The sequence below is a fragment of the Gymnogyps californianus genome, chromosome 14, assembly GCF_018139145.2.
Source record: "Gymnogyps californianus isolate 813 chromosome 14, ASM1813914v2, whole genome shotgun sequence".
In the NCBI taxonomy this organism is placed as follows: Eukaryota; Metazoa; Chordata; class Aves; order Accipitriformes; family Cathartidae; genus Gymnogyps; species Gymnogyps californianus.
Genome location: NC_059484.1, coordinates 18,216,020 through 18,233,179, shown reverse-complemented (window position 1 = coordinate 18,233,179; position 17,160 = coordinate 18,216,020). Strand labels below are relative to the sequence as shown.

The window sequence follows — 17,160 nt, the reverse complement described above, 5'->3', positions numbered from 1 at the left end:
CTGCCGACAGGGAGATTTCGACCTGCTTAAGGCTTGCAGAAGGGCCTCTCGCTCTGCAATCCCGCTGCCAAGTGTCCCCAACGTGCACCGTCATGCCCTGCAAGCAGCTCTGGGTGTGGAGGTCCCGGGAGATTGACACCTCCGAAGTGCCTGAGTGCATTGCTCGAATGACACCGGCGGCACAGCTACCGGCTACCGAGAAGTGAGATACATACTGAGTGCCAAAATCTATATCGGATGTATATGTGAGGTGTGTGGTCTGTCAGATACTTGGGATGCAAAATGCCACTAGCTGCCATGCAAGTATTCGTGTCGATAAAATAAGAAAGGTATTTTTTGTTAATCCTTAGCAAGTGCACTGTCATGTGCTAATTGGTCTCAGGAAACAAGATAAGGTGTTGGGGTTTATTGTCAGTAACCATACTTGGGATATCAAGTTAATAGCTAAAAAGACCCAATTTCAGACTACGTGCTCGAATGTTCTTTGCTTACAAGTGCCTTTCCCCAGCACAGTGGAGGATTTCCCCGATATGGTTTGAAAATGGTCACTGTTGTGAGGAATGAATAAAACTAAAACAAACAACCGGGCTGTGATGTCTGCTGCTACTGGTGGGGAAATGAAATGAGCTTCACCCAAAGTTTTGACAATGTCTCTAATGAACTGTGAAAACTCTGTTGTTAGAAATTGATATATAATGCATGCCCTTTGAATAAAACCAATAAAATCAAATTCCTCCTTTGTAATTTGTTTCTTTATTATTGTACATATGTGACAAAGCTGTTTAGTTTTAAGATAAATGTAAGATAAATAATATTTAGTTACTGGGAGGTCTTTGGTTTAGAATATTGATATTTATTTACATACTACAAGGAGAAAAATCCCCGCTAACTAATTTAGCTCGGAGAGCTGCACTGTCCAGCTATGGCATAGAGCTGTGCAGCCACGGTGGTTTGAGGATCCGTGACCGGTGAAGAGGCAAAAATACTCAGAAAAGAAGAGGACAGCTTTGAAACACTCATAGTTTCTAGGTCAGCACTTGTTTAGCCACAATTTCTTGTTAACTTCTGGGGCATTCCACAGACCTGCGAGTGCCTTTCGTGAGCGTTGCTGTGCAACACTAATAATAATAAAACAACAAAAGTGAATAAATGGCTTCCGCTTTCTTTTCCAGTGAGTGCTGACTTCAGAGGCAGTCTCACAAGTGAAATCCTGGCTCTGCTGATGCCATGAAGAGGTTTGCCATCGCACCGCTCACGCCACGGGTTCCCTCGGGGCTCCCAGGCGGTGCCTTTGCCTCCAGCCCCGCTTGGTTTTGTCCGGCTGCTGCTCGCCGCTCCCTGCGTGGGATGGGAAGCAGTGGCACTGTCCTGGGCTTTGCTTCGCCTTGCAGGCACCAGGGATTTCTTTCATTATAAAAGCACCTTTTATTTTGGGGTTGTTTTCTTTTTGGACAGGATTCCCAGCATTTCTGAAATGCATCCCGAATCTGCGATAAACCCCCGTTGAACTCCACCTCCCATCCCATCTCAGCAGCATCCCCAACTCGCTGCTCTCCGCAGAGCTGGGCAGGGGAGCCCTGCGATGCTGAGGAGCCTTGACCCCCCCTTCATGTAGCTCCCTAAATCCACGGCACCCACCTCGCAGCCACTCCGTGCTCCTGCATCTCCCCAGCTCTTCTCCACCTGCACATGCGCTGCTGGTGTGTGGTGAGTGCAGGATGCTGAGGGCCACGGGGAGGGGATGCACAGTCTCCCTGACCGAGCTAGAACTTCACAGCAAATTTATACAGCCAGGATTTAATGACAGGCGCTGGATTTGGGCCAGGAAACTCAACCTAAGGCACCTTCTCTTGTGAAGAGCATCGTCAGCTCTACTCTGAACAAAAGTAGCCGGAGCGCAGGGTTTGGGTCTTTTCCAGGCGATGGCATCGCTGGAGCTGTGCTGCTCCGTGACGATACAGCTCGGGTAGCTGACCAAAATACAGCTTCCTCCGCTGTGCTGGCTTCTCCTCAGGATGAGCTTGGTGCCTGCTCCTCCTCAGGATGAGCTTGGTGCCTGCTCCCCGTGTGCCTGGGGTGCAAGGTCGCACCCCAATGCGGGACGGTGCTGCCCCTGCAAACTAAACACGTTTCCCTGTTCACTGCGAGGTTCGGCTCATGGCTAGCAGCCACCAGGTTAAATATTCCCCTGGAGTGTTTGGAGTTTTTTTGCTTTAAGGCTGATTGTGGCTTGAAGTATTTGGATAATCCGTCGTGAAACAGCCTTCTCCTTGCAGGTAACTTCCCTGTGTCGAGGTTGATTTAACCCAGTGTGTCTCCCTCACCAACCCAGTCCATGGCGTGTGGGAAATGCCGTCCCTGGGAGACCTTCCGATGGGGCTCCGTGGCCACAGGAAATTAAAAAGCAAAAACTCGAGGCTGGGAGAGCAGAGTAGGAAAGATGCCTGCAGCATGCTGCGTGGTTGGGATCGCTGCTCGGGTCCTGCGAGGCTGGAGATCACACCTTCACAGGACCATCTCTGAAACAGGGCCAGCGAATAATCCTTTCCTTTCCCCAAAGTGGGAGCTCAGGTCCAGTAAACTGCAAAAATCATATTGGAAGGGGCGGCGTTGGCATCAGATGTGCTCCGGGGCTCCGGGGATGGGGTCCCAGAGGCAGCTCTGCAGGAATGTGTTAGAAAACAGAAGTCTGTCTTGGTTTGTGAGTTATGGCTCAGTCCGACTGCGCCGGGATTCCTCTTGCCCTTCCTCCTCCTCCCGGCTGCCCAGACTGGCGGCCGAGGCATGGTGGTGGAGTGGCTGAAGAAGAGGTGGGTTTTCTGTTAATTAACCTCTCTCATCAGGGACAGTTTGGACATTAGAAGGCTAACGAGGACGTGTCCTCACCCAACTGCTTCTCGAGGCTGGAAGGACAGACTGACGTGGTTACTTTTCAGATGCTTCCCCGTTGTCTGTGACACGTCCCCAGCTCCAGGATGGGGCTGGAGGGATCACAGCATCCCTTGGGATGTGTCTGGGCGGCTGTGCCAGTGGCCGCTGGCTCTGCATCGGCCCCGCCTGGAGCCCTGGGGGGTTCAGCAGCGCGAAACCACAGGGAGGATCCCGTTGGACTGGAGTTTTCGGTTGGTTTATGTCCCCCAGATGGCTTGGCCCTGGGTCAGGGATGCTTGCAGCATCCCCAATTTTTGGTGACGAGCACAATTTCTGGGTTTGCCCCGATCCCTGCTCCAGCACTGCCTTCATGCTCAGCCTCGCAGCCTGCCAGGTCCTCGGCCCCCGCTCTGCCTTTCCCTCGTCCACGAGTGCTTTTCAATCATGCAAAACACAATTTTGAAAGCCTCGCACTTTCTGCAGCTTCTTATAGGTGTGTGCGTCTCCTCTGGCCTTTTCAGCCTCAGGTTAACGAAGAGATTGCCAATTAACTGAAGCTAATGAGTTCTGCATGAGCTAGTTTCAGTTTTTCACAATTGTTTGCTTCAAGAAACAAATATTTTTGGCTTACTCAAAGCTGCACCTCGGGGTTAGCTAAACATGTGTGTGTCCTGGAACAAGTGCTCGCAGAGCGTCCAGACTAGCAAGCGTAGAGATGCTGACTAATTGAAATAAATTGGCAACTGTTAATACTCTTTCTCCTAAAGAACCAAGGCAAGAAGCAAACATGGATGTGAGTTATCCCGCTGACATCAAAGGCCGTGTTTACGTAAGTGCTGCTCGCACTGAAGATCTGTTGCAGATTTGGACCCTTTGGTGAGGAACTGACAACTTGTTTGCAAACAAACTTTGAAAAAAATCCAGGCACGACTGCCAGCGGTCCTCTGGTTAGAGCCAGGCCAGCTCGTGCAGGCTGTGGGGATGCTGGAGCCCCAGGAAGGATCTCCAGAAAGAGCAGAGGTCTGTGCTTGGGCTCCTGCACCATTTCCAGACCAGAGGTGGGTGCACAAAGGAGAATTACCCCCCTAAAGCTCAAATGCACACCTCATCATAGGAGCGCTCGGCATTTTTTTGCTGTTAGACACTAGTGCCAGGGTGAGACGATGGCACAATGCTCCTCTGCAGGGCCGGCAGTGTTTCGTCGCCGGCTGCTCCCGCCTCGGCACGGAGATGGGCCGTTCCCCCGGGATGCTGGGAAGGACAGGGCCCGGTGCCCATGCAGCATCATCCCGGCTCATCTCCTCCCCCAGGTAGGAGCGGGTGTATGCCTAAACCACTCAGCAACGCAAACCCAGTAAATTAAGAATAATCAGCATCTGCTTGTTATACTGCTAATGCAGGAATTTTGTTTATCCAGGACTTGGCCCCAGCACTTGCCTGTGTGGTTTCTTCTTCTGGAAGTGACCTGATAAGGTGGTGAAGTCAAACAGCAAGTTCCACCCTCCCACCCTCACCGAGGGTCACTTGGGGAAGCTAAGGAGCACCCGGCTATTTCATAGAGCCTTCAGGGAAGCGGCACATGGAACATGCAGACCCTTCCCAGAATGGACCTCCAATTTTCTTACTAGATCCTTCCAGCATCTGTTGGAGGCTGTTGCAAGGCATGCTCTCTTCTGCCGGCTCAGGTACACACAGAGCGAAGCCCTTTTGATACGGAGCTACCCCCTAGGTGATGCCTATGCTGTGGGACCTGTTAGTTCAGGTCCAGTTCAGCCTGGGTGAAGGGAGGACTCGGACAGGAGCAGGATCTCCAGCTGGGTCTCGCTGCTGGGTTAGGTCACGGGAAAACCAACAAAAAAAGACAGCAAACTGAAAGAACTCCCTCTAGCTCTGCCGTTGTTTCCAACAGGAGAAAGGACACCAAGTTCTGTGCTTCCCTGCGCAGGCTGCTGGGCAGCCGCAAATTCACGACGCTCATGATCAGCATCATCTCCATCAACGCCATCTCCCTGGCTGTGGAGACCAGCTACCGCTGCCGGTTGCGCTGGGGTACCTTTTTCGAGGTGAGGCGCGGTGGCACGCTCCCACGTGCCATGGCCAGGAGGGGACGGATGGAGGGGATGGGGGTCTGGCCCCAGCGGCCACTCGGGGTGGCTGCCAGCCCGCTGTCCTTCCCCGTGCCATTGCCTGCACCAGCCCAGGGCCTGCATGAAATGCATTTCAGCTTCAGATCCCTTCACTTATTCGATAATTATCGTCCTTAAAATGCAATTGTGCAGTCCTTTCCATGGCAGCCCTTTCCCCCCTCGCGGTTTTAGCACAGGTAGTTTAAGCACCCTTTTAATACTCAATTTTCACATTGAAAAATCCCTCTTGGTCACACTTCTTGATTTCCTTGTCTTACACAAACCAGCTACTGTACGCAAACCTCTGAGCCTTAATTATATATCCCAGTAATATATAGCCAGGCCTGGCTAATGTCAAGAAACCCAGTCACGAGCGTCAGAGGTTTCCAAGAGCTCTGGCTGCAGGACCAGGCTCCGTGCAGGGAAGCGAGCGGTGCGTGCCCGGCTCCGAGGGGCCGATGGGGTGCGTGGTGTGTTGGGATGCAGCCAGGACCCTCCTGCGCTGGGCAGTGACCCATGATGATGACTGCGGCGGGGCGAGCTCAGCTCACATTTGAAATGGTCCCTGTGGGCAGAGGGACATCATCGGGGACATTTAATAAGAAAGTGCTGGCTTGGTGCACGGGGTCTGGCAGCCACAGGCAGCTGTCTGGGCTCACCTCCTCCTCTCTCCAGGTCACAGATGCTTTCTTCATCGCTGTTCACACCACCGAGCTTTTGCTGAAGCCGTACGTGGATCCCATCGCCTACCAGAAGAGCAGCTACAACACCTTGGATGCCACCATCCTCCTCATTGCCTTCCTCCCGCACGTCTTGCCTGTGGACACCGCCACGCGCACCCACCTGGAGGGGACGACCAGAGGTTTCCAGACCCTCCACATACTCAAGCTCATCACGTACAGCAGCGGGATGAGGGTAAAGCACTGCTCGCTTGTTAAGTGACAGCAGAGAGGGGGGATCCCGAGCCCGGGAGTGGGGGGAGGCTTTGCTGTACCCATGTGTCAGGGGCCGCCTGGCCCAAGAGGGGCTGATGCTTGTGGTAGCTCGTGAGCAAAGGCGAAAACTAATCATTCCTGATCTTTTAAGAAGCCCATGGCTTGGCCATTGGTTTTTTCCCCTGTTTCTCCTTCCCCCAAGGAGAGGAGAGATTTTCTTTTTTACTAGGCGCAAAAAAAACCCCCTATAAAACGTAGGCCACGTCCCATTCTTGGTCTGTGCGTATTTTTGTCTCCAGCATACCATCTCCTACCTGGTTTTCTCCTGACGACTCTGGAGGTTTGTTTTTCAGCAAGGAGCTTATGTGGGCAATGAATGCTCAGCCAGCATTTCTGCGTGTAATTAATTGGCTGGGTAGCCCACCAGAAGTGGGATGTTTATGGGCACAGGGCTCTTATAATGTTCACTTCTGAGCCTTCATTCCTCTAGTTTGGATCGTAAACTTCACTTATCACCAGACTTTTATATGTTAATTATTCTGTGTCGCTGGGAGAAGGGAGGACATGTAGAAGCTCATGAAATAACGAATGGTTTAGGCATGGGGGATCAGATGCTCCAGTTTGGTCTGGCTGATCGTGAGAGAGCAAACTGATGCATGGCAAAATGGGGAGACGTTTAAATCAGGGTGTGTGTTTGTTGATTTGAGCCTCCCGCTATGCACTTGTGGAACTCACTGCCAGGAGATGCCTCGTCTGGGGACCACAAGGAAGAAAACCCGCAGGATAAGATTTGGCACCGTTCCCCCCTGAGACGCTTAAAATATTGAGGTGCTTTGAAAAACATCCCACTCGGCACAAATCTGCAAGTTTAAGAGCCTAAATGCCTTTGAAAATCTGGGCCATGCAACACTAGGTTTTGATGGAAGTCGGTGGGACTTAACACCTAAGGGACTGGGGCCACTGGGAAATTGCATCCTGGCTTTGGGTGAGAATGCCTAGAATGGTATTACTGGGGGAAAAGAATACCAAAGAGGAAAATTCTTCAGGCTCTCACAGTCCCTTCCTGTTCCAGGGATGCTATAAATATCCTGCAAAGCCCTGCCGTGCCGCTGCTTTCCAGCTCCAGGGGCGTTTGGTACTTGCCTTTGCGTCCTGACCTGAAGGGACAAGTGCCCTGAGCCGCTTGGCACTGCAAGAGACAACACCGCTTTGCCGAAAATTTGTTTTAAAATGTGATAGGGCGGTCTAAATGCATTTTGCTGAAGGTGCAGGAGGCTGTTTATGCCTCTGTGTGTACTGTTATTTATTAATTGAAGCCTAAATTAGCCCTCAACAGGTTAGCAGTATTTAATGCAGAGAGCTCAAACATGCAACACATTCTTGGCACGTTTCCCTTTATTAATTAAAAACCTCTTTAAAACACTCTGCCTTCCACCTTGGAGCAATAAATTTCCACCTTGAGGAAATAATTTCCTTGTTGTATTCCATACAGAGACGTTCTGTTAGCTGCAATCCCTGTTTTAGTGTAGGCCCCATTCATCCTTATTTCAATTTCAAAATAAACTTTAAAAATGCCAGGTTGTTCTGTAAAAAAAAAAAAAAAGAAAAAAAAAGAAAAAAATCGACTTTTCTGCTTTTTTAAAAATATATTTGGGATTAATTCCAATGTAGTTTACTACCTGTGTAGACTGTGAACCACAAAGCTCCTTCTTAATAAAAGCTCATAGGACTCCGCAGCGGTTCCTGAAGCAGCCGCAGAAGCCTTGGCAATCGAAAATGAGGTGATGGTCCTGCACGGGAGGCACTCGCCAGCCTGCAGTTGCTGGGAGGGTTTTACGGCCCTCCTGTCACCCCCAGCTCTGGGTGGCTGGTTTTCTTTACGACCACGTGCCACAGCCCAAACCTGCCCAACGCCATGACATAACCTGGCAAAAATGTCACCTGATTTTTGGGGTTGAATGGCTTTTGTTCCCCTGCTAGTCCCAGGCTGCGCCTGCCGGAGAGACCTACGTGTGTAGGGAGGCAGGAAAACCCTCCGCCGGTTCCTCCAGGAATTTGTACCAAACTCGGTGGGTTTAGGGCTGGTCTAGTTTGCGCTTTCCGAGACGGTTCTGCAGACAACGCAGCTGCATGTGTTGTCTCTGCACTGGATGCTGCCCTTCCCTGCTGCCCCACGTGTAGCATGGTGGGACGATTATCTAGAGCAGGTAAGACTTGCAAAAGCAGGGAACTGCTGCAGGAGTCCTTAACCCATCTGAACAAGCTCGGGATGTTGGCAGCCGGAGGAGACTGGGAAGAGCCCCTTGCTCTAGCTCTGCACAAACATCCCCTCCAGGCGGTACCATCCGAGCAGCTCAGCCAGGTGCGATTCAGAGCTTTAACCTGAGATGCTGTTTGACAGTCAGAGATGATGGATGGACTGTCCTTGAATGGGTGCAGTGTGTAAGACCTGCCCTGGCACTAGCAGGCACAGTGTTACTGGGAGAGCAGCCAGCCTGTGCTGCTGCTGCTCTCCAGGGTAATGTAACATGGATGCAAAAGACTGCACGTAGTTCTCTGCGATTTGGAGTTAATGGGAAAGTTTGCATTTGCCTAAAAGTCATTAGCAACGACAAGCTCAGTTCACCAAACCACCACTCCCATCAACTCCCAGGAGTGTCTTTTGTATATGTTGGTGTCATATGTGGGTCTTTATAAGAAATAAGATGGTCTCAGAAGCAGTATCGTGTCCCTTCCCGGTCACCCCAGGCTTTGCACGAGGCTTTCCCAAGCTGAGCAGCCACGGAGGGATGAGAGATGACTGCGGACTCCTGTCTCCCATCCTGGCCGATCCTGTGTGGCAGGGGAGAAGCAGCTGGACAGTGAGGGCAGCAGAGATATCGTTCTTCCTCCAGTTTGTGCTCAGACCCCAAGGCACAAGGGTCAATAGCACTGCTCGTTTTTATTCAGCTCATTTATTAATGCAGAAGCTTGGGAATAGCTGTATCCTTTATCAACAGGAACCCGTTACTCCGTTAGTAACCTGTCCATATTTCAAAAGGCAGTGAGAAGCCCCTGTGTGCTAGGTGCGATGCTTCTGGGACCAAGCAGCCCTTGGTCTTGCCACTGTGTAGCACTTACCACTGAGCCCTACAAGGGCCATTTCCCAGTCCAAGGGCTGATGCGCAGCCACAGCCTCTGGATTTTGTCATGCTCCCATGCATCGTGGTGGTTGCCCCTTCCCTCTCCTTAATTCCCAGTACAGCCCTGTGGATGCACACAAGGGAGCTGGTTCAGAGGTGGTCCAGGGAGGCTGTCACCTCCCGCATCCCCAGGCCCGCTTCCCAGCCTTCATCCCCACTGAGCATCTCCCTCACCCACGGAGCATGCATTTGTTTTTCCTTTTGCAGATTTTCACAGAGACTTTTGGCCAGACAGTGCAGACAGTGATGTATGCCCTCATCCTGCTATTCCTGCTGATGTTTGTGTTTGCCGTTTTGGGACATGGATGGTACGGAGATCCCAAAACCGGAGACACTGAAGACTGGGGCAGCTTGAAGGCTGCCCTCTTCACGGTCTTCAGTTTAGTAACCGTAAGTACAGCAGCATTTTCCAGTCTGTCACAGCCAAATGACAAACTGCAGATTTTGGAGTGCTGCTGAAGAAGCCCTTTGATTAACCTGTGACTTCATTAGGGAGAGCATGAACTGCTCGGCAGTGAACTCATATTCCAGATCCCTGGGAAAATTTGCTTTGATAGGCAAACTTCCCTACCCAGTATTGCAAATTCAGAGGAGAAAATCTCTGAAGCTGACAGCAAAGAGATCTGTACTAGCTGATTTAAACCTGGACCTCAGAGGTACAGAGAAACCGTGCTGTGTTTTAAAAAAGAAAGAAAAAGAAGAGGAAGATTTCATATGGCTTGTGAGTTATGCTGTGGTTTGGAACTAACTCTCTGGTCTGCTTAAATGCATTTGCAGGTTGATGGTTGGACAGACTTACAGCACAAGATGGATCATTATGGGTTTACGAGCAGCCACGTGTTCATAGTTGTGTTCATCTTGCTAGGCAACTTCATCTTCTTCAATATGTTGATTGCACTTGTGATTACCAAAACCCAGGTCATGCGAGCTCTGTGCATTGAGTGTGCATGTGTGTGAGCGTGTGAGCGTGTGTGAGTGTGTGAATGTGGGTGGGTGGGTGTGAGTGTGTGTGCTACCAGCTAGCAGGCTCTGGTTGGAAAGCTGGTGCTTGGCTGCTTGCAGAAGTTGGCTTCTGGTGCAGCTAGAAACATTCTGGATACAGAACTCCCCAGTCCCTGAGCAGAATAAGTGTATCTGTCCCCACGGTCCCCTTTTTGGGTCATCTCTACACTCCTGCTTTGACTATTTTTCCATAGCTGCCGAAAGCTCCCGTTCCTCCAGCACAGCCAGCCCCCAGGTCCCCTGGGTGCACACTTTGCACCCAGGTCCTCTCAGTCACGACCCGTTTCTGCCTCCGTTTAACCCAGGGCTGCTCTCATGGTCTTGTAGCCACCTCCGGCCCTTCTGCAACGAATCCCTGCGTGGAGCCAGGGCCAGGATCAGCTGGGTGTGCTGGGGGAATATGGCAAATCCTATGCGAGAGGCATCTGCTCCCCAGCAGCTATCAGCTGCCAGCCCCGAGGTGATCCCACTTAATACCTCTCGCTGCTGCACGGGGCTGGGGCTGGACCAGGGGTTTTTTGAATCCCAAGTCTCCTCCTTGACCGATCTCTTGACCCGCCAGCTGTGAGCGGTGCTCGGGGACTCACTCGCATCCCTGCGGTTTGGCATTGGCAGGACTTGACTCAGAAGTGCGAACAGGACTGCAAAGCAGCGAAGGCGGCTGCTGTTTGGGCCAAGAAACAGAAGATCCTGAAAATGCAGGGGAAGAACGTGAGCAGTCAAGTCACGCTGGAGCAGGTGGGCTGTGGTCAGCCGTGGGTGGATAGCACTGTCTGCAAATGTCAGATGTTGTTTAACAGGGTAAGACGTGGATGAACTGCTTTCAGCGGAGGAAAAATTTCCTTTTCTTTCCTTGCCCATTTTTATAATAATCCAGGCTGTAGATCCTATATGCCTTTTTGGTAGGCTCATCACATGTGCAGCTAAAAGTATTATGATGGCACATAGCGGTTCAAGCATTATAAAGGTGGAGAAAAACTCTTAATCGGTTTTGTCTGAGTTTGTTTAACTTCAAAGAGAAGTTAAAAATCCTTTTTTAATCCTTTAAGGTCATGTCAAGCCAAGAGCCCTGTCCAGAAATGGCTTGGACTTGCTTTCTGCGAGCGCTCGAGGGAGGTCGTGCTCCTTCCCGCACTTTCGCAGCCCGTTGGTGCGACGTATCCAAAATGCTACTACGGGCTTGAAACACATGCTGTAGCATCTGTAGGAGAGCTGTGCACTGCTTGATAAAGGGCTTTTGCAAAGCTGACTTGAAATAAATGCAGTAAAGCTGTCACTGAAATGTAAATGATTAGAGCAACGTGACTCCCTGTTTCCCCCAACTCTTCTGCTCATTCTTGCTTTTAGCAAACATAATTTAAAAATAATCAGTTCAGGATGGCTTGGTTGAGAGTGTTCTTGCCTTTGGGCCAGAAAATCACTGGTTCAAGTACTAGATTGAGTGACCGATTTGGGTCAGTGGTTTGGGTCCCACCCCAAGGGCAGGGGTGGGGATCCCTGCAGAGCTGCAGGATCTGCCTGCCTGGGTGGGTGCTGGGGAGACCCTGGGCTGCCTCCCTCGGGACAGGCATCCCCATCCCGTCGGCACCCAGGAGCTCCTGCACTGCCTGGCACGTCTGCCTGCTTCAAAAGTACATTTGGGGTGGGGGTCCCAGACAACCCCGTTTCCAGCCCGCAGCCGGTGCGAAGCCCGTGGAGGGGTCTGCAGGATGACAGTCCCAAGTGTCACCTCCTTCTCACTAACAGCGTTTTCTTCCTGGGCTTGTTCCTTTGCACAGCACAAAATCACTCAAGGTGAAGATTTCAGTGAGCTGCTGGGTGACATTAAAAAGACTTTGCGCCACTCCGATATCATCATTATGGAGGGTTTTTGTTTCACCATCCCATTTATTGATCTGTATTTGCTGTTCCTGGACCTCCAGGATGACACACTGAACAGGTCAGTAGCAATGGAGCAGATGACTACAAGAGAGACTCCAAGTTACAAAAACAGATGCCCTTTTCATGTACTGAATTATTTTCTTGGAACGAACGGACATTTTGAGGCTGTTCTCCCTAGGGAAAATGCTACTGGTCTCAGCATAAGCAGTGCTGAGAGCCTAGGAAGGTACCAACATACGGCACGTCCTCGAAACGGGACTGGTTTCCTCCCCGTCAGGAGGGCTAGCGCCCATTTCACGCCACAGCACCACGCAGTGTCGGTATGGGATCGGTGTCCATCACAAAGGGGCTCAGTTTCCTGCTGGCAAATTCACCGTTCTTCTTTGCTTCTTCATTGCACCCCAGCCCCGGCACATCCTGGGGTTCACAGAGCCCGGGTGTCCCCTGGGTGCATGGCCCCGAGGGAGGCTCCATCCTCCTGGTCTGGCTCCCACGTTTCACCCCTCAGCATGCCTGGGAGAGAGGCAAGAGCGCATCCCAGATTTATGGGGGCAGTGGGGTTGGAGGAGGTGTTTGTACCCAAGTTTGGGAGGTGAGGCTACAGGAGGGGAGGACTTGCCTTCTTATTACAGCAGCAGTCCCGGCTGACCTGTGCGTCGCCTCAGCAATGGACTTCTCTGGATCTTGTTTAGGGAACGACTAACCCCAGGCAGTGAGTCTAAACCATGTAACCAGAAAAACCTCCCACAAATCCCCCAAATGGAGACTGCTGAGTTTTACATGTCTTAGGTTAACCTTAATGTGATGCAAGCCTATGATCACAGCTTGGTATCTATTGTTTAAAAAACCCGCGGTCTGGCCTGGAGTCCAGAAAAAATTCCCTGGATTTCAAAAATTCCCTTTTGCCCCGTTCCCCAGGTGACTGCGATTACTGTCAGAAGTCTCTGTATTATTTTCCCCCCATACTTTGAATGCACTGATGAGGACTAGTGCTTCTGAAAATGTTTTGTTGCGCACATGGCACATGTTGCGGAGCCAGTCCTGGGTTGCACTTCTGCCATTCTCCTCTGATCTTTTGGGAGAAAAAATATATACAAGGATGTTAAAGAAAATCTGCAGAGCCAGGGGGCTCAATATCATGCAAAATACTTGGGATCTTTCCACTGCTCCTTGCCCTGCCAGCTGAATGGAGGGGTGCTTGCAGAGGGTGCAGTTCTCCATATGCCTTAGACGTGGCGATTCCCCTTTTGCGTGGTATTTGGGGATCTTTTTACCATGCTCTTCTCTCACTGCAGGTTGCAGCATCACTGTTACGAACATACTGGCATATTGAGAGAGACTGTGGAAGTCATGAAAGAGAAATCTTTGCCAGATCATGAGAAGGTGAAAAGTTAAAAGCTCTTTAGGCGGAACGTGATCCTTGGTGGCTGTCAGAGCTCTGCCTACAACCTCATCTTCAAACCTTCATTAAAATAAGCCAGAAACATTTATGATCAAAAGTAATTCAGAAAATATCTGCTCTTTCGCTCGCTGACCGTGTGGAAGCGCAGCTGCCGGTGGTAGCCCCGCGCTGCAGGCAGCTGCTGATGGAGGGAGGCATGTCGCCCCTGAGAGCCGGAGAAACCGTGGGCTGAGAAAGGATCACAGCCTGGGTCCTTTTCCTGGAAACCTTGTGGCAAGGCTGGGACTAGAGCCCAGGCCTCCGGTGCTCTCCCTGCCAGCTCCCTCTTTCTAAGATCAAGCAGCCTTGGCGTAGCGAAGGGGCTGCTCTCAGTCAGAGCAAACCGATGCGCGCTAAGGAAAGGGATTGTGATATCTCTGAACGAAGCAGCTTGTTTCTGTGCTCTGATGCTGATTAGCATCTTGGAATAATCCGCTTGGGTTCTTCTCACAGTTTTAATTCAAACACACCCACACGGCTTTGGGTAATCGGAGAAGGAAAGAGGAGACCTGCGGAGCAGTAGCCGTTCCTCCGCACGGCACGGGGTGTACTGGTACAGAGCTACAGCCCCAAAGGCCGGGCACGATGGCCATGATGGCAGCAGTTGATCTGCCTGAGATGACGAGGAACAAGCCACCCTGACCCCCTCCCGGTCATGCAGGCAACAGGGATTAACAGAGCGGGGCTGGTTGCATGGCTCCGCTGTGCCCCCAACACGGCCCCCAGCTAGCACACTATGGCTGGAACCGAGAAATGAGTGGTGGGGATGACGAAAGGGAGGAAAGTGCCCGGGGGGTGCTGGGTTTGGAGGTTTGGCTCTCTCCAGGCTGGATGACGTGGGGAGAGGAGTGGGTGCCTCGTGGCGGGGATGCTGGGGGCTCATGGCTGCTCCTCGGCTCCTGTGGTGAGCAGGCAGGCTCAAGCCTTCGACAACCTGGACGTGAGGCTGCCACAAGTTTTGCCTTCTTTGATGGCACTGCTGGTATAACATCAGGTGTTGAGTTTTTCTCAGTCTTGACAGTTTTTATATGACCATTCCTTGTGATTCTGCACAATCAGTGGGAGTTCAGCATTACCAGAGGAACATCTAAAAAATACCCTCTTCACTACTATGCTATGGCTTCCAGCAGTAAAATAAACGAGAGCCAGACATGAGCAGTATCTAAGCAAAATTATTGACACATCCCTACAGAGAGGGGTGGGTTGATTTTGCAGAGCTCGCTCTGCCGCTGCCGTCGCCCTGCCTGCCTCTCGCCAACCCCAGAGAGCTCATCTCCATGGTTCTCCAAAACTTGCCTTTCCAATACCAGCCCTGGGTTGCCGTTTGCAGTGGGTTTGTGCCCCAAAACCTTCACCCGAGCCGGCCGGTGCGAGGGGGCTGAGAGCTGCTAACAGGAGCTCCTCGTAAAAGGGCTAGGGAGAAACCAAAGACACGAGCTCCTGCTCAATTTGTTTTCCATGTTCTTGTTTGTAATAATTTTGTGTTTTATGAGGGATACTTCCTAAAACTTCCCCAACATGATGGAAACACATGTGCTGCTCTAATACATGATGTGACCCTTTTGGTGGAGAGACGAGATGAAAACCTGCTTTTCTCTGACAGCTACACGGGGTACGGTCCAGTGAGCTGGACAATCGGTGGGGCATGGGGTATCCGACCTTCCCCCAGCCATGTCCACACTGTTCACCCCTCCAGAAATACCGCCTGCATATCTTTGCATGCACAATCTCCAGGTGGATTTTCTTGCTAATTCATTATTTAAACTTTTTCTCCTCCTTTTTTTTTGTTTTGCTAGGGATAACCCAGCTTTGTGCCCATGCATGGCCATGTGTCACTGCGGGTGACACGGAAAGCATCGCTTGGAATTTTATCCGAAGTGCAGGTTTGCTCCTGTGCTCACTTCAAGGACAGAGCCAAACTGGGGGAAGCAAACACCAACCCTAGAAATGGTTTTTGCGGGCTTCAAAGCTAATAATCCCAAGGTTAAAGGATCTTTGCTTATTTGAATTAGCAGATCCCTTTACAAGGGGTATGGCTGAGATAACAGCATCACTGGCTGTATTTGGGCCACGACGCAGTAGGTGTCACTGAACTGGGACAATTCCTGCAGTATTTGTGTTTGAGTGAGTGATGAGGGTCACCTTGCCCATCAGCCAGGACCGCTGGCATTCCCTTCCCCGCAGCGGTGGGCGCAGAGGGTCCCCGAAAATGCAGGGCTGGCTCTCACCAGCAGCACTGCACCTACAGCAGTACCCTGCTGGGCATCCCCAGTTCAGGATGCGGGCTGTCGGTAATCCTGGTTTTCATTATTTTAATGGTAAGATAAAACTTTTGTGTAGTGTGAAAAACAATCCTAAGCCTCCCTGTGTTTATAGGAAGGGCTCAGACAGGCTGAAAAAATGGTGTGCAAGGGCCAGACACTGCAGGACAGCAACCAGCGTGAAAGGACACCAGTCATAAATGGTCTGGAGATATTTTTAACTGAAAATAAAATTCTAATGGCAGGAAAGTGCAACAGTGACATTGGTGAGTAATTCAGGATGAATGCAGAGGCCAGCAATCACAGGCAGCAACCAAAAAGGTGGAGAGTGGTAAAATCCTCTAAACCTGCTGATGGATTTCTTATTTCCAGCTGGGAACAGCAAAGCACTCTCAAGTTTTTCAGATCCTTAAAATATTGTGGCCTTGCTTGATGGCCAGAGGCTTTGGAAGAAGCCTCTCTGCCTCTTGTTTTGGTGCCGAAGATTTCCATACGAGCCCAGGAGCTGCGGAGGGCTGCGGCGAGGTGTGTGCCGTGGGCGGCATTTTGGGTGCAAAAAGCCTCAGTGCTGGGACGGGGAGCAGACAGGCTGCGGTAATAGCACCCGGGGATGCACGGCACGTGGGCAGAGCAGCCTGTGAAATATGTAAAATAGCATGCAGGGAGGAGGGAGACTTGCTGGGAGGCAGGCAGCGGCTGGGGGTGCTGGAGAAGTTGTCTGGGGGGCAGCTTCCCACCTCTGCTTCCTTGCCATGGGGCAGGGCTCTGCCCTGGGATGGCTCCTGCCAGCGGGATTTGGGGTTTGTTTTTTCCAATGAAAGCCTTTGCTTTGGCTTGCCATGGGGCATCCGTCCTTGGGCACTTCTGTGCATTTCCCACCTGCAGCTTCACCTTACATCCCAATAAAGTTTTTTCTTGCTACTTAACTTTCCCTGAACCTCTGCGCACCTTTGAACGGGCTGACCAGGATCAAGAACTGCTGGAACACTCTGAGAAACACTCTGAATGTGTTGGGACATTGCTCGACGCCTTTGGCCGGGCTGGGCAGCATGAAGCAGCCCTCTGGCCAGTGTCTTTGGTTTTGGGAGGTGCCAGCAGCCTTTCTGGTGCCCAACACGCAGTGTGATGCTGCCCCTCGGCTCTGTCCTGGGGAGACTCGCTGAGCAGCCAAATACGAAATGGAGGTTCTCAGCAAAGAGACCCCCAAGTATTAATGAGGGAAATTAATGTACTTTGTGAGGCGGCTTCTCCTGTACTTCGGGCTGGTGTAAATTAGGACTAGGCCAAAAAAGTCAGGAGGGCTGCACCAGTGTAAACCGGACTTCATAAAACAAAAAGGAGAGGCCCCTTTTGTCAGGTGATGGCTTTTCCTCAGAAGCTAAATGATACATAATGTTTATATAGTGTTTTGCCTCTCCTAAATGCAGGCTAGACATTAATTGATTCCAGGTTTGCTCTGTG

At 51.2% G+C, this 17,160-nt stretch overlaps 1 protein-coding gene across 1 annotated transcript; it reads left to right on the top strand.

The window, feature by feature from the left end:
• The first annotated feature begins 2,784 nt into the window (after positions 1-2,784).
• On the top strand, positions 2,785-13,392 carry CATSPER3 (cation channel sperm associated 3). The gene is made up of 8 exons (XM_050905624.1): positions 2,785-2,810; positions 4,781-4,934; positions 5,673-5,912; positions 9,322-9,504; positions 9,892-10,032; positions 10,732-10,917; positions 11,895-12,055; positions 13,293-13,392. Exons 1-8 carry the CDS (start codon positions 2,785-2,787, stop codon positions 13,390-13,392), a joined length of 1,191 nt encoding a protein of 396 aa, XP_050761581.1.
• Positions 13,393-17,160: the final 3,768 nt, after the last annotated feature.

Excerpts from the sequence above, each read along its gene's own strand:
- CATSPER3 (XM_050905624.1), top strand. The coding sequence starts at position 2,785 with ATGGTGGTGGAGTGGCTGAAGAAGAG. Across the intron at positions 4,935-5,672 it reads GCTGGGGTACCTTTTTCGAG|GTCACAGATGCTTTCTTCAT; the intron begins GTGAGGCGCGGT and ends TCCTCTCTCCAG. Across the intron at positions 10,918-11,894 it reads GTCAGATGTTGTTTAACAGG|CACAAAATCACTCAAGGTGA; the intron begins GTAAGACGTGGA and ends TCCTTTGCACAG.